The sequence below is a fragment of the Caretta caretta genome, chromosome 1 (assembly GCF_965140235.1).
Source record: "Caretta caretta isolate rCarCar2 chromosome 1, rCarCar1.hap1, whole genome shotgun sequence".
NCBI classification, from domain to species: Eukaryota; Metazoa; Chordata; order Testudines; family Cheloniidae; genus Caretta; species Caretta caretta.
The window spans coordinates 327,258,667-327,281,362 of NC_134206.1; the positions used below are offsets into that span (position 1 = coordinate 327,258,667).

General features: G+C 41.8%; 1 protein-coding gene across 2 annotated transcripts in view; it reads left to right on the forward strand.

Annotated features, from left to right (window-relative positions):
* The window catches only part of NAMPT (nicotinamide phosphoribosyltransferase), a 62,313-nt gene extending 45,299 nt beyond the window's left edge, over positions 1–17,014 (forward strand). For both annotated transcript variants that reach the window (XM_048836349.2, XM_048836350.2), the window contains 3 exons: positions 8,900–9,040; positions 9,701–9,835; positions 14,148–17,014. In XM_048836349.2, the coding sequence (XP_048692306.2) occupies positions 8,900–9,040; positions 9,701–9,835; positions 14,148–14,261 (390 nt within the window). In that variant the 3' untranslated portion in view covers positions 14,262–17,014. The remainder of the gene's footprint in view (positions 1–8,899; positions 9,041–9,700; positions 9,836–14,147) is intronic.
* The last annotated feature ends 5,682 nt before the right edge of the window (positions 17,015–22,696 follow it).

A 22,696-nucleotide genomic window follows, 5' to 3' on the forward strand; every position in this document is an offset into this window, starting at 1 on the left:
ACCAAGTTTATACTTATTTAAACTGCAAAGGCATTCTTACTCCTGTTTTAAATAACACCGCATCTCCCATGCTGATGTATAGGATATCAATGCTGGGATTGCTTTAAAGAGGCACTTTCAATTATTTTACATATAGCACTGTAGGTTTCATGTAGAATAAAACATTTTTAAATAGTTTTACAGGATCTTATCTGTATATATATATATATATTCATAGTGATTACTTTTCTTTTAAACTTCTTGAAAGTTTGTTTTAACTTTAAACATTCCACATCAGTGTTGGAATCTCAAATGTAACTACAGTGTCATGTACCAGGTACAGCACTGTGGTGATGGGCATGCTATGAAAACCTAGAATGAGAAATTAACTGATCAGTCTAGTTCACTGTCCAAACTAGTTGAAGCAAACAAAAACAGCAGGAAGAATGTAAACTGGATTTTTAAAATTCTTTGTTTTAATAGGGGGTACTGGTAGCACAGGTAAGGAACCTTCTGTTTGACTTCCTATTTTGATGTTTTCACTTTTAAGTCATTTCAATCTGCTAACTGCAAAATATACTAGACCTTCAAGAGATTATCTTTTGAGCATTCGATTTCCAGACATATTTAAATTCTCATACTAGAGAATCCTCTAGTTTGGGATCATGACTGATAGACTAACAATGCCTACAATGGAAATGGTTAGCTCAGCAGCTCTCAGAGTCAGGACCCAAAGTGGGTTGCGACCCCGTTTTAATGGGGTTGCCAGGGCTTCCATTAGCCTTGCTGGGGCCCAGTGCTGAAGCCAAAGCCCAAGCCCCACTACTTGGAGCCAAAGCCCAAAGGCTTCAACTCTGGGTGATGGGGCTCAGGTTCAGGCCCCGCAACTGGGGCTGAAGCCCTTGAGCTTTAGCTTTGGCCCCTTGCCTGGGGCTTGGACTTTGGGTTTCCCCACCCAGGGTGGCGGGGCTTGGGGGAGCTCAGGCTTTGGTGTCCGTCCCCCGTCTCCCCCCCCCCCCCCCCCGGGGGGGGGTTAGTAATTTTTTATTGTCAGAAGCGGGTCGTGTTAGAATGAAGTTTTGAGAACCCCTGGGTTAGCTGGTCAAAATCTAGACACCTGAATTGCTCCCTCTGTATGAGCTGAAAAGTACAACGTGCCCTCTGTCTTGCTGCCTTCACCACAATGAGAAACTCTTTTGTGTGGCGTTGTTCTGAGGAAAGGCTGCAGACCTTTGAGGTTTTTGGTGTAAGTAATTCCTTCCTTTTCTATTTGCTTCTCCTTCCGCTCCTCCTCTGGAAGCACCAAATGTGGATCTCAGCAGACGGGTCAGTGGTAGAATCAGAACTTTTTGCCATAGCGTTAGCCAGGGTCATACTATTCCCCCCCCAGATCATTCTGACTAATGAAGATCCCTCATGATGGGAGTGTGGATGGGCTGAAGCCAACTTTTCATCCAAATGTGTTTGCTCATCAGCTGAGGTAATCGAGAATGTGTCCACAGCATAAGGCGGCCAACTGTCCAGGGATGCCATGGACAGAACGGGGTGAAGCATGTGGCTGGATGCTGGCTGAAGGGGACCAACCCTGTAGCTGTGATTTCTTGCCCCACTCTACTACACCAGTCAAGCAGAGCCCAGTTATGCCACACTCTGCACTGGTAATGCCTGTTAACCTGTGAGTGTCCCCCCAGAATGACTGGTCCTCCCAAGCAGCTTCATGTTCCTGAATGAGATGTTGCTCATGGCCATCTTCTAACAATTTTTTGGAGGTTGTGCTTGAAGGGAGTCTGCACAAACAGTTCTTCTTCCTACCCCTTCCTTATCTCCTTCAGTTATTCCAGAGGCTCTTGGAGAATCTCCCTCATTCAGACCTAATTAACAACTCTGAGTTATTTGCCATCCTCTGGTTCCCCTTCTGCAAATGGCTTCTAGGAAAGCCTCTAATCCTCCAAGGAAGGAGACTCCCTTCCTGCTCATACTCCTCTCTAGGAAGTAGTGTCCAAATCAGAGTCCCCTAGTCATTGGCACCAGAGGAGTGAAGTTCATTGTTAAAACCAATACGATTTTTAGAGATTTAGAAGAGAAATTTTCAGGATGCCTCAAGAAGATTCCATTAAAAGGAAGTACTACAGGGAGGTCTGACATTCCTTTCTCCTTGTCAGGTTGAGGAATCTGTATATGCTGGAACTGAGGCAGGGGAAATTCTCTAAAGAGGTGTGTGTTAGAGGGAGATGTTGCCCCTAAAGACCTGGTGGGAGGAAGTCTGGAGCATAACCTTGAGACGTTATGTCTCAGCTGCTGTGCTGTGTGTGTTGCCTTTTCCTATACCACTACCTGTTGGCTTCCCTGTCATGGCTTTAGGCTTTAAACCATATCCTGTAAGGGTAAGTCTAGAACTTTAGTGCTCCTCTATGTGGATGGTCCACTTGTAAATTGAGGCCATGTCTATACTACCTACTTACGTTGACTCAAGTTAAGTCAGCATACAGCTGCCACAGTTAGTACGTTGCTTGTGCACATGCGTAGATGGCTCCTTGTGTCAGTGGTATGCATACTCACCAGGAGCCCTTGTATCGATGCAGAATGTGGTGTATCATGGGTAGGTATCCCATCTTCCAGTGCACTGTCTTTTGGGAATTTTGGCAATGCATGATGAAGCCGAAACAAGTTGGGCAGGGGTGACTAGGAGCATGGGTCAACTTCCCATAATGCATTATTCTCATTCCATAATTTCATCTGTCCCATAATTTTTGCACCGCCTTTTCAAAATCCCACAAACCCACATGGGCATCCTTGGTTTTGGCCATCTCTGATAGAAACATGGAGCCTGTACAGCTCTGCACTGTTGTCATGAATGTTGCAAGCATGGGGGACATCATCTGCAGTATTTGCAGAGTTACAAGAAGAAACACAGGGAACATGACGATTCCTTGGAGAGCATATTGCTGTGGGACCAGTGCGAAACAATTCAAGGTGGTTGGTGGTGGTCATGGAACAGCTGCAGATGCTGGAGCACTGGTTCTGGGCAAGAGAAACAAGCAGTGACTGGTGGGATCTCCTCATCATGCAGATTGGGACGATGAGCTATGGCTTTAGAACTTTTAGAAGCGCAAGGCGACGTACCTGGATCTGTGTGCTAAGCTTGCCTTAGCCCTCCAGTACAGGAACACCAAAATGAGAGCTGCAGGGACAGTGGAGGAGTGAGTGGCAATTGCACTGTGGAAACTTGCAGTGCCAGGTTGCTACCAGTCAGTCAGTAATCAATTTGGACTCAGGAAATCCACCATGAGGGCTACTGTCACAGAAATGTGCAGGACCCTCAAGTGCCTCCTGCTGTGCAGGACTCTGGCTCTCTGCTATATGCAGGACGTAGTAATGGATTTGCAGCCGTGGGGATCCAGAACTACAGTGGGGTAAATGGCATGCATGTCCCTATTTTGGCTTCAGACCACCTTGCCACAGAGTATGTCAAAGAAAGGGCTACTTTTCTATGGTAATGCAAGCACTGGTGGATCATTGAGGATGCTTTACCAATATCATTATGGGCTGGTCAAGGAGGGTGCATGATGCTCACATCTTTAAGAACACAGATTACCATTGGCAATGTTGAAATGCCAGTAATGATCCTTGGGAACTCAGCCTTCCTTTTGCTCCCATGGCTCATGAAGCGAGACAACTCAACAGCACCACGAAACACTTTGGTTACCAGCTCAGCAGGTGTAGAATAACAGTTGAATGTGTCTTTGGTCATTTGAAGAGTTGCTGGTGGTGGTTACTCAGACGATTGGACCTTGGTGAGAAAAATATCCCAATGGTTAGCTGCCTACTGTGTGCTGTATAATATCTGTGAAGCAAAGGGGAAAAAGTTTTCACCAAGCAGCAGGTGGAGTGGCTGTCTGCTGAATTTGAACAGCCAGGTATGAGGGCTATTAGAGGAGCTCAGTGCAGAGCTATACAGCTAAGGGGGGCATTGAAATAGCATTTTAATACTGAACCAGAGTAGTGTGTTGGTGTACTGTGCTCTAGCTGGCCCTCCTGTTTGCAGACTGGTATGAATTGTGTGGCAACAGCTTTATATGTAGGAACAGTGCATTGTCAATGCACTTATTAATATTGCTTGTGAATGATCTTTTTGAGTTGAGACACTGCGCAGTAACAGGTAACTGGTCGCTTTCAGAACTTCTCAGCACCAGCCAGTGTATGTTGTGAACTAAAAACAACAAATAAGGCTAAGAGTTTGTCATGGATATTTTTAGTGTAAGTCACAGACAGGTCACGAGCAATAAAGAAAAATTCACAGAAGACTGTGACCTGTCTGTGACTTTTACTAAAAATATCCATGACAAAATGGGGAGCTCAGCTGCAGGGTCCCCACAGCAGGGGGCCTGCTGGAAGCGCTGCCTCTGGGGGCTCAGAGCTCCAAGGTCCCCACAGTGGCCAGGAGCTGTGGGGGGCCCCACCACAGTTGCTGTCATCCGGGAGAGGCAGGGGGACCCTGCAACTCCCAGTTGCTGTGGGCTGAAGTCAGAGGTCTCTGGAAGTTACAGATTCTGTGACCTCCGCCATCTCCGTGGAAAAATCGTAGCCCTAATGATAAATTGAATTATGTTACAAAAAACAGAATTTAATTCTGACCAAAATCTGTGAAAAAAACAAACAGGCAATTAAACATTTAAAACTTAAGTAATTAAGAGAACAGAACGTATGAAGAGGAAGGACATTCATGTCCATTTCAGCTACACACACGGATCTGTGAAAGCCACAGATGGTGTATATCTGATTGTCTTCAGTGTCCCAGGGTGGAGTGGTAGGAGTACTTTAGCGAGCTGTGATACCACGTGAAATGTTGAGTGGGGTATAGGGAGGTCTCAATATTGAGTTTGCCATGGGCTGCAGAGGGAGGCGAGCACAGAATTGTTGAACCCGCTGGTCCACTAGAGTCTGCAGCATCTTTGTTTCCTGAGAAGTCCCAGTATGTCCTGTTGCATGTCCCTCTCCTTTTCCTGCATCTTTCTCCTCTCTACTCCATCCTTCCCCAGGCTATCGGCAATGGTGATCCTCCAGGCCCTGAGCTCAGTGTTCAGTGCCCCACTGGCTTGCAGGATCTCCTGGAATGTGTCACTCTGAGACCTCTTCTTTCTCCTGCTTGTCTGACTCAGGCATTCTGCAGGTGTGGAGGGGGAGAACCTGAAGGCCACAATGGCAGCAGCTGTAGATAAAACAAAAAGGTACTATTGTTAGTGTGTTCATTAGGGAAAGCAAAACTTAAAATGCTGAACACTCCCTTTACTCCGAAAAAGTTGTAAGCACTCCATTCTCACTTCTGCTTGCGATTGTTTGTGCTTTTGTTCAGCACCAGCCAGGGTGAGTATGGCCCACCGGGGAAGGGGAAATGAGGTAGTAATAGCTTGGTTGCATGAATCTGGTAGTATAGGGCAATGACACTGAATACTGGCACTGTTTTCCACAGGCAGTGGTGATTTTAGCTGATACCTCAGTCCTGAGGGTAACGGAGGCAGAGACCGTGCAGCTGCTGCTGGTGACCTGATGCTGCCCAGGCCCATATCCTGCTAGCTTGTGCCTGCTGAATTTATTGCTGGGTGCTGTGGGAAAATGTCCTACCGCAATGGAAGAAATAAGGCAGCCCTCACTAGAAACATTTGTCAGAGGATTGCAGAGTACCTCCATGAAAGTTTCACTGAGATCTTTCCGGAGGATTTATGGTACATCCCTGTGCATATACTGCTCCGCATGGACCACCCTGCCTAAATCTAGAGGAGAATGAAAAGCAGATAGCAACTCTTCCTTTCTTGGTTGTACCACTCTCTCTTCTAGCATGAGTAAATTTAATGAGATGTCAAAAGATGTGTTCTGCTACTTTGGAGGGGGGAAGCATTCCTGTAATTTTAAAATCAAACTACACGTTTACTCAAAGTTCCTTCCCCTGCATTGGGCTTGCCTGTGCTCAACTGGTGGGACTGGCTGGACTGCGGTGGAGTCAAAAACAGATCCTGGCTTGCTGTGCACCTGGATCCTCCCAATCTCCTGTCCCCCATACTCTTCCTCTTCTACCTCCGCCTCCTTGCAGTTCACAGCAGGGGCCTCTGACTGGGACTCCTCTGAGGCAGCCACAGTGCTGGTGGGGGGTGGGGTCTCCGCAGAGGATATAATGCAACTCCTTGTGAAAGTGGTAGGTCTGCAGCTCGGCACCAGATCAGTTGTTGGCCTTCTGGTATGCATGCTACGGCTCCTTGGCTCTCATGTGGCGCTGCTGCTCCTTGCTGTAGCCCTTCTCCCACTCCCTAGAGCAGTCTACTCAGAGATGTCCACGTTTCTGACTGGTTCAGCTGCGCCTGCACTGCCTCCTCTCCCCGCAGGCCCAGGAGGCCCAGTTCTTCCCGCCTGTTCCAGCAGCTGGAGGCAAGTAATGGTTGATGTAAGTAACGCAGTGTCTACCCTCGCACTGCGTCAACCTAAGTACATCACCCTTGGCTCTGGGCCTCTTGGGGAGGTGGGGGTATTAAGTTGGTGTAACAGGGCAGTTGTGTCGGCAGTAGCCCAATTTAAGAGAAGACACATGCACAGCTAGGTCAAAGTACTCTGCCTTGCATCGACCTAACTTTGTAGTGTAGACCAGGCCTGAGACTGGCTGGCAAAGTCTACCATAGTCTGAATGTTATCCCGCGGACAGGGTGTCCCTTTTTTGTAGGTTTCAGAGTGGTAGCCGTGTTAGTCTGTATCAGCAAAAAAAACGAGGAGTACTTGTGGCACCTTAGAGACTAACAAATTTATTTGGGCATAAGCTTTCGTGGGCTAAAACCACCTTCATCGGATGCATTCAGTGGAAAATACAGTAGGAAGATATATACACACAACATGAAAAAATGGATGTTGCCATACTAACTGTAACAAGACTAATCAATTAAGGTGGGCTAACTTTTGTAGTGATAATCAGGATGGCCCATTTCAAACAGTTGACAAGAAGGTGTGAATAACAGTGTGTGTGTGTGGGGGGGGGGGAATAGCATGGGGAAATAATTTTTACTTTGTGTAATGACCCTTCATCCTGCTAGACCCTCTTGTTTTAAAGGAGACTCTGCAACTCTGCAAACAGTCATGTTCAGTGTCACTACCTTCAGGCTTCCCTGTCATAGGTTAAGGCCCTGAACAAATCATGCAAGGGGAAAGTTTGGCATGTTAAATATCCTGGAAAGGCTGCTGAAGATCTTGCTGCTTTGGACTGCTAGATCTTTTAGTTAGCCATTCTCCCCTAATTAGAGAGACAAAGTGGCTAAGGTAATACCTTTTTATTGGACCAAAATCTGTCGGTGAGAGACAAGCTTACACTGAGCTCTTCTTCAGGTCTGGGAAACATGCTCAAAGTGTCACCCTTAAATACAAAGTTGTTGAGCATAAGTTGTTAACACACACATTTCAAGGACCATTCAACACTCTATAACCCACTAAACACCCTCCCCCCCCACCCCCAGTTACTTCCCTCCTTCATTTCTCCCCCTGTGACTGGAGGGGTGTTAACTGGCCACTTCACCTTGATTGGCCCATTGAAATACTGTATGTGTTAACTAATGCTAAACAACCTCTTCCACCTGGTAATTAGCTATGACACTTGGAGCATGTTTCCCAAACATGAAGAAGAGCTCAGTGTAAGCTGGAAAGCTTGTCTCACCAACAAAAATTGGTCCAATAAAAGCTATTAACTCACCCGCCTTGTGTCTCTAATATCCTGGAACCAACATGGCTACAAGAACACCGCATATTCTCCCCCAGTCTCTTTTTTCATTTAGCTCTTCCCCTTCTCTTTCTCTGGATGGCCTGGTTGTCACTTCTCATCAGTCATGACTACAGGCTAGGGATTGTCTGTGTGAGAGAGTAAAATAATTTTAATGTAGTGTAATTTAAGTATAAACTGTCCCTTCATAACAGAAGAATCCTCTCATCTGGGACTTTCAGACTCTGGTTAGTAGTATGTTTATAGGTGGTTCCAAACACTGAAAGTTTCTTGACCTGGGTTGTGACATGCTTTCCAAGCTCATATAGGGGAGCAGTTCAGGAAAACAGAACTTTGACCAATCAGCTTCTCTGGCCATTGTGGGTAGGGCTAATACAGCAATCATGACTCTAGACTAGAGGATTCTTGTGTTATGAGAAGACATATTTATGGTAAGTTTTTAAATTGTCTGATGGGATTGCATTTAACTTTTTTTCTGATAACTCTCAGAAAAGATGGCAAAACAGCTGAATATGCCAAACAAGAATCGCTCAAGAACTTTGGTTGAAGAAGAGGGTAAACCAAATGCTCTACCACGTGAATACCATCCTAGAAATCTCTAATACAACTAATTCTAGGCTGCATATCCTTAGGAAGAATTGCTCTATTGCAGTTCCGGGTAGAGGCAAGCAAAGCCCCTCTCTTGGTGTTGGTGGGTGAAATGATCACTTTGTTTCAGAACACATCCTATAACTTGAGCTTCTTTGGAATCTAGAGTTGGCCCACAATTTTGACAACCATCAGAAGGCTCTTGAATGCCACCATGAAGGATTAATTTGAGCAAAGAAATAATATGCTTTAGGGCTCTATGGCTGGGTGTTGCATTACTGTACTATTCTTGTCTTGGGAAGGGAGGAGGTGGTGTTTTATGTTGCATGTTACAGTGCAGATAACAGTTCTCCATCAGTAACATTTTATAATGATCTCAGACTAAAGTATTAAAAATTTGAACAGCATGCCAGGTATTGACAATATTTTACATATATCTTCTTGATATATGAATGCTAGCTGGCTTAATTGTCTGTAAAAGAGCATCTTCTCAAAATGTGCAATAAAATATTATGAAAAATGACATTTATCAACCCAGCTCTTAAAGTACATTCCTTTATCACTGTTTCTTTTTCTTATCAGATTGTGGAGGGAATGAAGAAGAATAAATGGAGTATTGAAAATGTTTCCTTTGGATCTGGTGGCGCTTTGCTGCAGAAATTAACTAGGGATCTCTTGAATTGTTCCTTCAAATGCAGTTATGTGGTGACCAATGGCCTTGGGGTATGACCTCTAATTTTTTCACTCATTTTATCACATATGAACTACAGTGGAAACCCCGAGTTATGGACATCTCGGGAATGGAGATTGTCCATAACTCTGAAAGGTTCGTAACTCTGAATGCAGCTCTGGCTCCAGCAGTTCACACTCCGGGCCAGGTTCCAGATGCAGCTACGCAGCTTCCTTGCAGGCAGCTTCTTTCTGGGAAAGCTTGTCCCCCTCCCGATTGGCCAATGGAGGGGAAGTGAAAACAACACCCAGGGCTTACAGGAAAGCAGTGCAGACCCCAGTGCTGCTCCTGCTTCGGCTGGCAGTGGGGGCTCGCAGCTTTGCCTGTGAATCACAGCATCTTCAACTCCTAGCTGTAAGTGGGTGCCTCGCACATGGTGGTGGGGACAGGGAGCCCACATGTGCCCACCTTTAACATGCAATACAGACACACTACAGTATTTTCTTTTGCTTCCGCCTGGTTGGTTACTTCCAGTTTCACATGGTGTCTGGTTGACCAGTCAGTCCGTAATTCTGGTGTTCACATCTTTGAGGTTTTACTATATTTGTATTGCTTCACATTTCAATCACATATTGGCACCATCTGCATGATGTGCATGAGCACTCATTTGAATATCTCCTCTTATACTAACTTCTTCTCACTTTGATTTCCAGGTGAATGTCTTTAAGGATCCAGTAGCAGACCCTAACAAAAGGTCAAAGAAAGGTCGACTCTCTTTACATAGGACACCCAATGGAGATTTTGTTACATTAGAGGAAGGCAAGGGGGATCTTGAAGAATATGGTCATGTATGTATTCTGACTTATGACTTCCTCAGAAGTAGATGACTTTGTTCCCAATGCTAACCCAAACTGAGAGAAAGTAGCTTAGATAGTTAAGCTTGATTTTGAGATTTGTTTTCAGTCTTCTTCATATTCAACCAATAACCTCTACCAAATAATCCCAGAAGCTCCATCTATAGCAAAATCAGTATAACCTGCACTGTAGATATCACTTAGTTTTACTCTCTAGTATTTTCAGTTGGGATTATAGGAAAGGAATGGGGAAAATTGCCTTCCTTTTTCCAGATCTGAACAGTCTGTTGATGAAATGTAGAATGCTTTTACAGTGCAACCTCTGTAATACTCCCTCAATATTTAAATGGCTTTTGTCAACTGGAATCTACCAGAAACTGGATTTTTAAAAATCCATTTAAAAAAGAACCCTCTAGAGAACATGTCCTCATTTATTTCCTTTTTAAAAAATTAAGGCTTTTTGGTATGTTCATAAAAGCCAAGCTGCTGTTCTTGTCCTGTTCTCAAGCCCTTTTTAGCTCCAGTCAGTCTACGATGCCATATCTGCTGTGTGGCATTATATACTGTATCGCTGAGCATAGCCTTCAAAACTGCATTAAAGTCATCTAAAAATTTAAACTCAAGACTTTAATTGTGCCATAAACTTCGATTAATCCCTTGACACTGTACTCTGGAGGCCACAGAATATCTCAGTAAATGCATCTTATTTCACCAATTTCCCCCCGCCCCCTTTACAACATAAATCCAGTGTGTTCTCCAAGATGTACCTGGGACGTCAGTGACCAGTGTTACCATTAGGATGACTGCAGGCCTCCTCAGTGAATTGATCTGAATCACTGAGCATTAGCACACTCCTACTAGATATTTTGGAGGCAAAAGGGGCTCGGGCAGGATGTTTTCAACCTCTCTCAACAGAAGGACTCTTCTCATCTTCCCGTTTTCAAAATGATCCCATCCCCAGTAGGGTGTTGTACACCTGCACTGACTTACACCTGCCCACTCTTTCTTATCTTTCTACTTCAGCACCCCAGTATATGCTTTACCCTTCCTGCCTCTTATCTAATTTGAGGGGAGGAGGCAAGATCCAGCTGTAGGGAGAAGTGGGGTACATTGGAAGGCCTCATACAGCCACATCACACACCTAGTAGCCCCAAAATAACCAAGGAAATTGGCCAGATATCAAGTGACATCTGATAACTGCCTAACTTGCTACAGGTTAAATATTACATTATGGATGATTATGCAAATTGTGGTTTTGTGTGGAATTTTTAAAAGCAATTGGCGTAGGCCTAATTCTGTTCATATTGAGATCTGAGATAAAACTTCCTTTAACTTCAAAGGGAAGAGAGTTAGGCCAGTTGTGAGCACTTAAGAAAATGCCGCCCTTAGAGACTTCCAGACAAGGATTTACAAACTAGCCTTGCAGTGCTTCTGCCAGTTGATATTTCTCCACTTTTCAGATGGAGAAAAGCAGAAATTAAATGACTTGCCCCAAAGTGTTGAGCTAAATCTGAGGCAAATTGGAGAGTAAATTCAGCCCTCCTGGCTTCTAGCCATTTCATTGCACTGCATGTATTCATAATACCTGGTGAGGATTTAAAAGTTCACTGCCTTTTGGAATGCTGAGTCATGTTCAGATAGACACTAAACATTTGGGTGCAAGAGTGAGAACAGGCAAGCTGTAGTTGATCAGTAGTGCCAGGCTCAGTAGATTTGAAGGAGAGGAAGGAGGTGACTTACTGCATAGGCCAAGAGAAGCAGTTTCAAATGTAGAGCTCAGCAAAGAGGGGAGATACAAAGTCAAAAGTGGGTGATAGGATATGAGTTGAATGCAGGACGAAACAACTACTGAGAGCTCTGCATTGGCTTGACATTTAAAATGGGCTCTTGAATTTGGTATAGAAGGGATGTATGCAGGGGCTGTGATATGCATGCTAAGACAGGAAGAGGAAACATTTGGTTGCAGTCTTTTAAATTGAAGAGCGAGGTGGTGAGAAATGTGTATGCTGTCAGCTGTTGCCCAGGCTTTCTGAATAGCCACAGTGCTTGATTGGCAAAGAAACATCAGATTACTGGATTTTGATTTCTTACTGAGGAAAGGACTTTTTCTTGGAGGGGGAGTGACCATTCCTATCTTTTGCAGCCACTTTGCCCAGTAGCCACTTTCTTCTGAATGTTAACCCTACTTCTTTGAGGAAGCAGTTAAGACATGAGTTACCAGACGTGTTACGCTTGGTGCAGGTGATCACAACAGTTACTAGCGTGTTCTAAAGAAACCCCTTACAGGCAGTTGTGTACAAATAGTAGGGGCCCTTATAAAGGGATCAAATGTGTGAATTGTCAGCCGCATATGGCAGGACAGTACAATGGCAGGGCAGTTTTTGGGGAGAGAGTCAGGGAGAGATTGGAGAAGTCATGCAATCCTTTGGTCTTTTTGGATCAACTAACTGTCTCCAGGTAAAGAAGTGGCTGTATACAGGAAATTTCCTAAGTAGTATTTATGCACAGATTTTTAGAATCTTTGTTCTCCAGGTTAAACTAACATACAAGTGAGGGCAGAGGCAGCTATATAACACCTCTTCACTGCAGAACAGTTGGTCATAGAAGCCACCTGATGTATCTTGAAGAAGGAGAAAGGTGCAGTCATATAGACTTGCCTGTTCACAAGCAAGGAAGGCACAGACAACAAGAGTCTTTGTTTGAATATTGTTGTATTGCGGGCAATTTCTGCCACTCTAGGTATTTATTGGCTTCTAGTAAATATATATCACTTTTGCCTTTAGATTTCTCAAACAGATCTATAATTGCTAGGGCTGTCGAATAATCTCAGTTAACTCATGCGATTAACTAAACAAAATTGTGATTAAAAATTAATCGCAATTAATAGCAATGTTAATAGAATACCAATTGAAAATTATTAAATATTTTGGATGTTTTTCTACATTTTCCTATATATTCTGTGTTGTAATTGAAATCAAAGTGTATATTTTTTGACAAATGATAGTATTTTTCAATTCACCTCATACAAGTACTGTAGTGCAATCTTTTTGTTGTGAAAGTGCAACTTACAAATGTAGACTTTTTTTTGGTTATAACTGCACTCAAAAACAAAACAATGTAAAACTTCAGAGCCTACAAGTTCACTCAGTCCTACTTCTTGTTTAGCCAATCCTTAAGATAAACAAGTTTTACGTTTATGGGAGATAATGCTGCCCTCTTCTTATTTACAGTGCCACCAGAAAGTGAGAAAAGGCATTTGCATGGCACTTTTGTAGGAGGTGGTATATTTTGGTAACGCTTTGAGTAACACGCTTGTCCATCCTGGAGGTATCTAGCTTTCAATCATAGGAGGTAGGCCTTATCACAACACAATTCAGGACCCGCAAAGCTTTGAGTCTGTTCAAAATCAGGCAAAATATGGTCCTCCATCTCTAGCAAGTACAACGGGTAAGGAAGAAAGATTTGCTGCCTACTGCGTTGGAGTGGCTTATTCATTAATGTCACTAAATGGAAGCGGAATACAAAATACTCACTGCTCCCCAGGCCTGGTTGACTAAAATTGCAGGTCTGTGTGATGGCAGCTACACTTGTTCACATTAACACTATACAGAGTTGGCTTTTGTTACACTTCTAACTCACAGCTTGTCTCTTTGGTGATGCTCTGTTTAATACAAGGATATATGCAAAGGAGATTTCTGCCAGGTGCTACAAACAGCTTTTCCAGTAGCTATTCCAGAGGGGAAAAGTGTGTTGGTCTTTCTACGCACTGAGGGAAGTGAATGTTGGATCGCACTCTTAGTTCTAATATCAGAATTTTCGTCAGGTGTTGGTCAAGTGAGCTTCACCTTTCCTATTAATAGCTCTAGCAGAGTGTATGAAATATCTTCCCCACTCTTAGTTTGTGCTTTCAGCAGTGGCCTGGCACAAGAGGTTGATGTCTTAATTTATTTTGAGATTGTGTATACTAATTCTTTGTACTATAAACACTACACATGCATAATATGGCTAAAATATTTATAAGATTAAGAATGTTAGAGTTACAAATAGAAACACAAAAGCTAGTCTCTTAGCAACTAAGGCCCCAATCTCACAAACACTTTATGTGGGTGCTCATTTTTACGTATCAGTAAGTCCCATTGATGTCTACAGGGCTACTCATATGTAAAGTTGAGCAGTGCATAAGTGTTTGCAGGATCATATAAAAGTTTATATCTGACAGTGTAACTAGTATACATGTGTGTTCAGCACCTCTTCTTGAAAGAGATCTTATTTCACGTTCACTGAAACAAAGTGGTGTCTGTTACAGGATCTCCTTCATACGGTCTTCAAGAACGGAAAGGTAATGAAGTCTTACTCGTTTGACGAAGTAAGGAAAAATGCCAGCCTGAAGGACAGTGAACTAGAAGTGGCACCTCATTAAGTTTAATTCCATGTCTCTCTGTGTAATGAGTATGTACTGCATAGCTAACGAGTTTGTTGTACAGATCTCTGTGTTTGTGTGTTATGATGCATTATAGCCAAATTATTTGTTGGTTTATGGACATACTGCCTTTTTTCTTTCCTTTTTGGCACCAGTCTTTAGAAAAGAGGAAATTAGGAAAGGTTCTTACAATGTAAAGTCTGTTTAATGCTGAAGTGTGCTTTTTAGGGCCCTTTGCCAGTAGTGATTCAATCTGGTATTGATCTTTTCACAAATGAGACAGAGCAGAGAAACATTTTTATATGGAACAGAATATCACAAAATGGATTTACATGAAATTATCATGATTACTTTGTTTATATTTAACTTGTATTTTTGTACAAACAAGATTGTGTAAAATATATTTAAAGTTTCAATAATTAAGTCTTTCCAACTTTTCATGATTTTTATGAGCACAGACTTTCAAGAAAATATTTTGGAGGAAAAATCATTGCCTTTTGTCCATTAATCAGCAAATAAGAATGGCCTTAAAGTTTCTTGTGACATTGTACCATTTGAAGGTTAAATCAGGACTTGTACGTACTTAAGACCCATAGAATTGCTGACCTCACTGTTCCTTGTAGTTATCTGTAGTAGTCATTCTACATTAAAGAAAATTACTGTTCTTGCTGGAATCTTTAGGTACTATAAACGTATAGGCCTTGCTAGCAGTGTATGGTATGTAAATGGAATGCCAAATTTGAAAGAATTCTGTACTGCAACTTGTCTCTTGTCAAGTATAGTCCACTTGGCATATGCACCTCAATATTTTAAGAGTAAAGTTTTTAAGAGATATCCTCTTCCACTACAGAATATACGTGTAAAATACTGATAAATATGGAAGCGGTGTATTTTAAAGTAATTATACTTCTGGGTTTATTTTTCATATATTGTAAGTGACATGACTTTAAAGTGAAATACTGGACTGGGTAGTGCACTTTTTTTACTTTTTGTATTTTTTTCATTAATTTACCTTTTAGCAGACTGGATGTTAAATTGTATAAATATGTTTAACTATTTTTTGTTAAACAACTTTAATAAAATATTACGCTAGACAAACTCCTTTTACATGAACCCCCCAGGGGGGACATGATACAGAGGGATAATTATGAAAACAAAAGATATGAAAGGTACTTTTTAGTCCACTGCGCTTGATTTTATTCACTCTCTGCATATGCTTGTTTGAACACCTGCTGGAGAACAAAACTGTCAATGATTTTTAGACAAACCATAGCAAGTTTTCAGATGTTTGACTCTACTGTAGAGTGGCTCTTATGAGAAAATGAATCTCTCCTTTTTTAGAAAAGCAATGGTTTCTGTAACGTTATCCATGCTAAAGAGCAACTAAGTCACTGATCATTGAACAGGTGTTGCATTTGGTTCTGGCTCTAATGTATTAGCAAGCGATGTTACAGGACAAATGGTTTAGAAGAGATCAAACAATTTAGACCAATTGAGATAATACAAAATATAGTTTTATTTGAAGGAAGGTTAAAAAGCCATACTTTATTGTTCTTACTGTCACACCAAAAAGGGCCACAAAGAACTTGTCATATTTCTAGGATGTTTCCAGGATTTGAAGTTAAAACACTTAAGCCCAGTTGCAATAGTTTGTTTTATTTGTTTAAAAAAATGTTTTCACTCTTACTGTATGTGATTATACACTTCAGTGATGTAGAGTTTTAGTAAGATGATAAACACTGACCTTTTCACACCCTGGATCTGCATTCTATTGCTGTTACCCATATTGTTCATATTTGGTCAGTAAAGACTTTAACTCCAGAGATAGGATTAGTAACAGTTCAATAGAATAGAGACTTTCACTCCTCCATATGATACGTATTAGAGAATTTTATGATGTATGGTTTAAAAAAAAATATAACTGTTTTCATCCTGTACCAATAAAGATTTTGATAACTATTGACTACCCATAACTGATATTTTTGTAATTAAGAGCTGGGGATATGCTATGAAAGCACTGTTTTCTTTTTGTCTACCATGAAGTACACAAGTGACGGTTTGATATTATATCTAGATTTCAGTTTATTTCCTAAGCTGTGCATGTCACTTTCAGAAAGTCGTGTCTTTCATTTTAAAATAATGTTAGTACTTTAACCACCTGGTGCTAGTCAATCCTCAACTCTTGCCACCACGCGTTTGGCAGTTTGACATGTCAGACACCAAAGGGTTGATAGTGATGTGAAATATAACCTACTACAGTGCTTGAACCTTACAATATCATAATTCTTCCATACTGAAGCAAACAGCATGTTTGGGTTTGCTTTAAATAATTAGATTTGTAGCTATTGAGAAATTTTAATTATCCCCATTTAATTATAGTACAGTGCTTGTATTTAAAAATCGGAGTTGGACGTTTTGTGTTAATACTCTAAATAATTTATTTAGTATTTAGCATAAGAAATTGATTTTATAGGACTTCTTTTTTTCCTGAGATGCATGGCTATGAAACTGATGCTAAATCTTTTTGTACCCAGATCTATCTTAGAAGATCTGAGGAGAAAATAGAAAAGTATTCGTTTTATTTGCCAAAATTCAAAACGTAAAGTTTAAACTGTTTTTTCTAGTTTTCCATTCCTCCTTAACTCGTTTAGTGGAGAGTAAATATTCTTCACTTAAATCTTGTGTTAAATGTACTCAACATCAAATACAAATATGTAATAAAATGGAAATAAAGTTTAGTTCTGGTAGTGAAACACTAATAGCCATTTGACTTTGTTTTAACCCTGTGCTGTTGGACGTCCAAGTTCTTCCACATGTGCCCATTGCCAGCAGTTTGGACAGAGTGAAACTGAAGTGCCATGATGATAACCATACAAAGCGAGCACTTTACATAAGTGATACTCAAACTGAGGCTAACCAGCCACACATGGCTCTTCAGTGCGTCTCCTGCTGCTCTTTGCAGCACACAATATTAAAACACTGTGATTTTAATTATTAACCAATCAGGATGCTTTTACTATGTTAACCAATTGTAATCGATAAAATACTTGGTCAGTCATTTTGCTGTGAGAATTGTATATATTATATAAATAGTAAATGAAACCATGAATTTGCAGTACTCTGGCTCTTTTGGGTAATGTTTATTACTAATTTGGCTCGTGAACCACTGAAGTCTGAGTATCACTGGTTTACGTTTACGTATTTAGACTTAAAACACATTCTGGAAGGAGGTGGAGCAGGTTACTCGTATCCCATGTTTGTTACAGGACTTGAGCAAATCCCTACTCTAACACCTTATTCCACTTACAGGTTTTATATGTATTTGAAGGTGGACCACTCTTCTATGATCTTGATATACAGTCGCCAGAACACTTAGGTATGAAAACCCCAAGGGCTTATCACCCTTTATATTTCACACAATTCTAAGTCAAGTGAATGTTCTCGGACTTGACAGTTTCAGGATAAAGCTGCTGAAAACTTGTTCAGAAGCCCATTAACCAGCCCCATTAAAGATGTAATGTAAACGCTTATGGGGCAAAATGCTTATTGCCAGACCCAAAAATTAAATGAGTTAAGCATAACAATGAAAGAAAATTTCACTTTAAAATCCCCTGTGCGCTAGCTGCAGAAGCTTAAAGAACTGATGAGCATGCCCTGTCAATACAAAATACAAGCGCTCTCAATGAGGCTGTACAGAATTTTGAAACAGGGCAGCCCTGATCTTAGTGACTTCTCTGGCCTACAATAACAGGCTGCTTATGATTAGACATTTCAGTCTTCTGAGCATGGTTTCTCAAGAGTATATGTACTATATACTGTAGCTAGGACCACACAGCTGACTGTACAGCCGACTGTCTTGGTAAGCTAGTTAAACCATCCCATTACAATGCTCCAGGCTTCTTATTCCATCATAGTCCCACTTTTTGTGAGTTAAGTTATTACTTGTTCTCAGGTATGTAAAGTGTTCTTTGTGTTGTGTCTTCATAGACAAGTTTCAGAGTAGCAGCCGTGTTAGTCTGTATCCACAAAAAGAAAAGGAGTACTTGTGGCACCTTAGAGACTAACAAATTTATTTGAGCATAAATTTTCATGAGCTACAGCTCACTTCATCACATGCATGCAGTGGAAAATACAGTGGGGAGATGTTATATACACAGAGAACATGAAACAATGGGTGTTTCCGTACACACTGTAACGAGAGTGATCAGGTAAGGTGAGCTATTACCAGCAGAAGAGCTTGTATCTGTATGAAGGAGGCTCTCGGAAAACTTCCAACCTAAAATAGCCCTAAAAATAGATGTGCTTTTTCCCTGCTTTCCCCTGTCCCCCAGCCCTGACATAAAATACTACCTGGATTGAGCTGCTTAAGGTAGGAACCTTGCCTATTTGTCAGTGTCCATTACATACTATATTAATGGTTAAGAATAATAGTGTCATACATGCCTGGGGTATAAATGGTCTATTTCTGATTTATACCCTACCTTTTTTGGGATGAGGTAATAAGGGAGTGGGTCAATTGAAATATAGGGGCATTAAACCAATTTTAAAGTGAAGCTATAAAGAGCATAATGAAAGCACAGTTTAAGAACGGAGGTGGTTGGCTGGTTTGTTTCTAGCCCGTGTTTGAGTCCCCCAGAGCCAGAAAGGCTCATGTAAATGTATGTACAGATGCAGCAGTGAGTTAAGAACCAAAACTTAGACCCCCAAAGCCTTCAAATTGGAGCACTTTGTGGCTTCAGTGCTATAGCAACAAGAGCTCACCTCTTCAGGGTATGAGTCAAGCCGGGTGTATTTTTTTTCAAGAGGAGCAAGGCTGATGCGATGCGAAGGCAGCTGTGGAAGCTCCTGCGGAAATGAGATGGCTCAGCTGCTGTTCTCAGCTTATCCATTGCAAGCCCCAGGCTGTGCTGTTAACAAAAGCAAACAAAGAGCCTCTGTTGCCTGGGATGACTTTGAGGAAAACACCCGGCCACAGACCACCTGTGATACCCAAAAGGGGAGATCAGAACATAAGAACCTGCGTGACCTTTTACCTCTGGGAAGCACCTGGCTTGTCACTTTAGCCAAGAAGAAGGAAATAAGTGGATCTGGGTAACAGCTTATGACTGTCTAAAGCTGTATGGCCTTCTTAGCACATATTTCCTGAAAGATCTCCACCCTATTCCTGTTTCATGTCCCCTGTAGCAACAGGCTCTACCGTTTACAAGTCTGTTAGCATTTTTAGACTCAGAATTGAGTCCATTGTAATGCTAGCTAACAAATAGGTATTGGAATTATTCTCTGTGCAAGGAGGCTCCATTCCATGGAGGTGTTTGGGGGTCAGAGAGATGTGTGTGGATTGTGGGGTTTTATATTGGTGTCATTGCAATGGGGTTATTTAACCAGCTTCCCCCCCTTCCCTTCCTATTTTCAGTTTTTTGCCTCTTGTTTATTTAAACTTATTCAGGGTGAACTGCCTGCTGTGTGTGTGGGGGGGGGGGAAGGGTTGCTGACTCCGTTACTGTAACTGTTGCTCCAGTTAGCGTGTGTGGGCTACTCTTGGTTTCCCTGTGACGTTTCTTGGGGGCTAGAAAAGCTGTATTCAAGTTGTGAAGGTTTCATCTCCAGGTAGGTACAATGCATTCTTCAGTCCTGAAGAACCACCACAGAGTCCTATAGACCCAACTCTCCTGCCTGAAGATTGTCTCCTGAAAGACCATGGCCTTGCACAGAGAATGGATAGAATCCCTATGAGGGAGACTTTGCACTTAGTTATCCATCTCCACTGTCTCCCAAGGCACATAATGACAAACTCATGACCTCTTTAGCCTCATTCCTCCTTACAAAGGAATATGAATCAGATTTACTGTAATAGCAGTTGTGGGCTCTAAGCATTCTGTTCAGTCAGTTTTTCTCCCCTTACTGATAGCACCGTTAACCTCTGTTAGTAGTTCTTTAATGGACCATCAGCCCTGGTGTCTGAGGTTCTCAGACACTGTCTGTTCTTTTTATAATATATGCTTTTCTCTGCCTTATTTGTAAGGGAAGAGTATTTCAATCTGCGACAGTCTTCTGTTGAAGGGCACCCTGGGTGGTGTAGCATATGAGTCCTGAGCAGCTTAAAATAACTAGGAATGCAGTTAGGGAGGCTTCTTTTGAGCAGAAGGGCTTGTTCGATTTAATCTACAGTGTTGATCTTTCATTTAAATATTCAATAGCTGGTTTTTAAATATACTTTTTATTGTCCCAGATCATAGTGTCAAAAGTGCTGGTCTCCCATTTGTCTGGAGCGTGGAGTTTATGAATCCAGTCTCTGATCAGTGGGGAAAGCAGCATCTCCTCTCTCTCCTCCAGAAGTATTTTAATGTTATCCTCCCTTCCCCATCCCCCTTGCCCCTAAAAGAAGAATTGGATCTGTTGCTGGTCTCTCTTTGGGTCAAACTGAGAAATGTATGAGTGGGTGTAATTTGCACTTTCTAGCCCCTACAATTTGTGTGGGAGAGATGTATTTATTCTAATTTATTCACACCCATTTACTAATGTGTAATTAATTGCATTCCCTTAAGTATCATTGGTTTTGGCCCATTAAATCTGAAGTTACTCTGTTCCTGTGCTCGGGTCAAACGTGGAATGGAGAAAGCAAACATTCCCTAGGTCCTGCCTGACCCTTTGCTGTAAGTGAGAGCAGCCTCAGTGAAACGTAGTGGATGCCCTCCTTGAAGACTTGTTGCTGTAGTTTGGTGCACCCTAGTGAAATGTATGCGACACATTTTATAGCACTTGAGCAATTGGCCCCTGTATGGATACCTCAGGTGGAAAAGCTCTTCTGTTAAATTAGCAGGTAAGAATGCTAAACAAACAATGAAAGCAATTTTTAAACTTAGAGCGAGAAAATGAAGTCCTTTTTCAGGAGTTGCTGTCCCAGTAACAGAAGCATCTTTGTGTGCACCAGTGCCCCAGAAATGAACACCCACAAGGCTTATTAGCACTGGAGTATGTTTTTAAAATCCCAAGTGTTTGGACTATTACCGGGATTTTAATTGTGAAGCAGAGTGTATGCTAAAAGAAGTTGCTATGGGCATGGTGCTTTTAATAGTTAGCAAAGTTAAAAATTGGATTTTGCCAGATATTTGACAAGCTATGAAAATATTTTCAGTCTTCCACAACTGGTGGCACTTGAGGAATACAAGAGGAAAGATTATGGGAGGGATTTGATGTCTCAGGGGATGGACTGATGAAATATGCAAATTTTCACCTAGTGGGTCACCAATTTAAATCTAGAATGTTAAGGTAATTATTAGAAGTTTTCATGGGCCAGCTGTTTGGTTGCCTGTATGAAAGGGGATGTGGTCTTGGTCCATTTCATCATGGATGAGTGTTCATGCAAACTCATACCACAGTTAGCAAAACTTGGAAAATGAGCTACTGTCATATCTGGAGGTGGTCCTTCCAGAACATGGATAAGCCATTTCAGCTGGGTGATGTGAGGAAACTTCTGCTGCTGCTAACACCATCTCTCTTGCTGATGAAGAATATCAGTCTCTCACATTTTTATTTTCTCTCCCTCCTCCCCACCCCCCCAACATTAAATTTTCTTTTAAGAAGCAAGTATTTTCCTTAAACAAGGATGTGTGTTTGTCAGGGAATTCCAGGTTACAGTTTTCTAGGTTTGCCCCTTGGAAAGAATAGTGCTGAAGTGTTCTTTTCTCCAACGGGGAAGTTCTCCAGTCTGCAGAAGATGCCACCTTAGTTTAAGCATAAGATATTGTTGCTTAGTGTAAAATGCGTCAGAAAAATTGTTAATTTCCAAATTTTCCAGGAGGTTAAATTGCTGGTCTGAAAAACCTTGTGAGTACATGTGCCTCTACGCTAGAAAAGAGGGCTGAGAGAAGGTCAGGGTGTTTAACTAACCTTGAACTAGTCGGGGCCTTTTCCCTAACATTGGATGTATTCCTATGCCTTTTACCTCAGTTGAGCTGGTTGAAGTCCACCCTAAACTTTCCCCTAGAATATGTTTGGACCTGCTCAACTGATGTCAAAGGTGTTTTAATGTTCCCACACTAGAAAAAAGGTGATAACTGGTTAACACACCCTGATCTAAACTTGACCCATTTTTTTCAAGCCCTCTGTGGGTACTCATTTGTTTAAAAAAAAGACAGTGCTAAACTGCCTCAATAATACCATTCTTCCCGAATATTTTAGTTGCCCCTGAATTAGTTAACCTCTCTCACTGATTAGCCTTCTGAACAATGTTACTTCAGGACAATCATCTGTCTTTGTGGCAGTAATAATTCTCCATAGGGCAAAGAGGAAAGTTGCACATATGTATAAGATTCCACAGTCTTTTCTTCTGCAGACAAAAGCAAATATTTAAATAAGTTAAAATGAAAGAGAAAGCTGACCCCTTGCCCTGCTAAGGGGCAGGTGAGTGTGAGAGGCTGGAGATACCAAGAGGA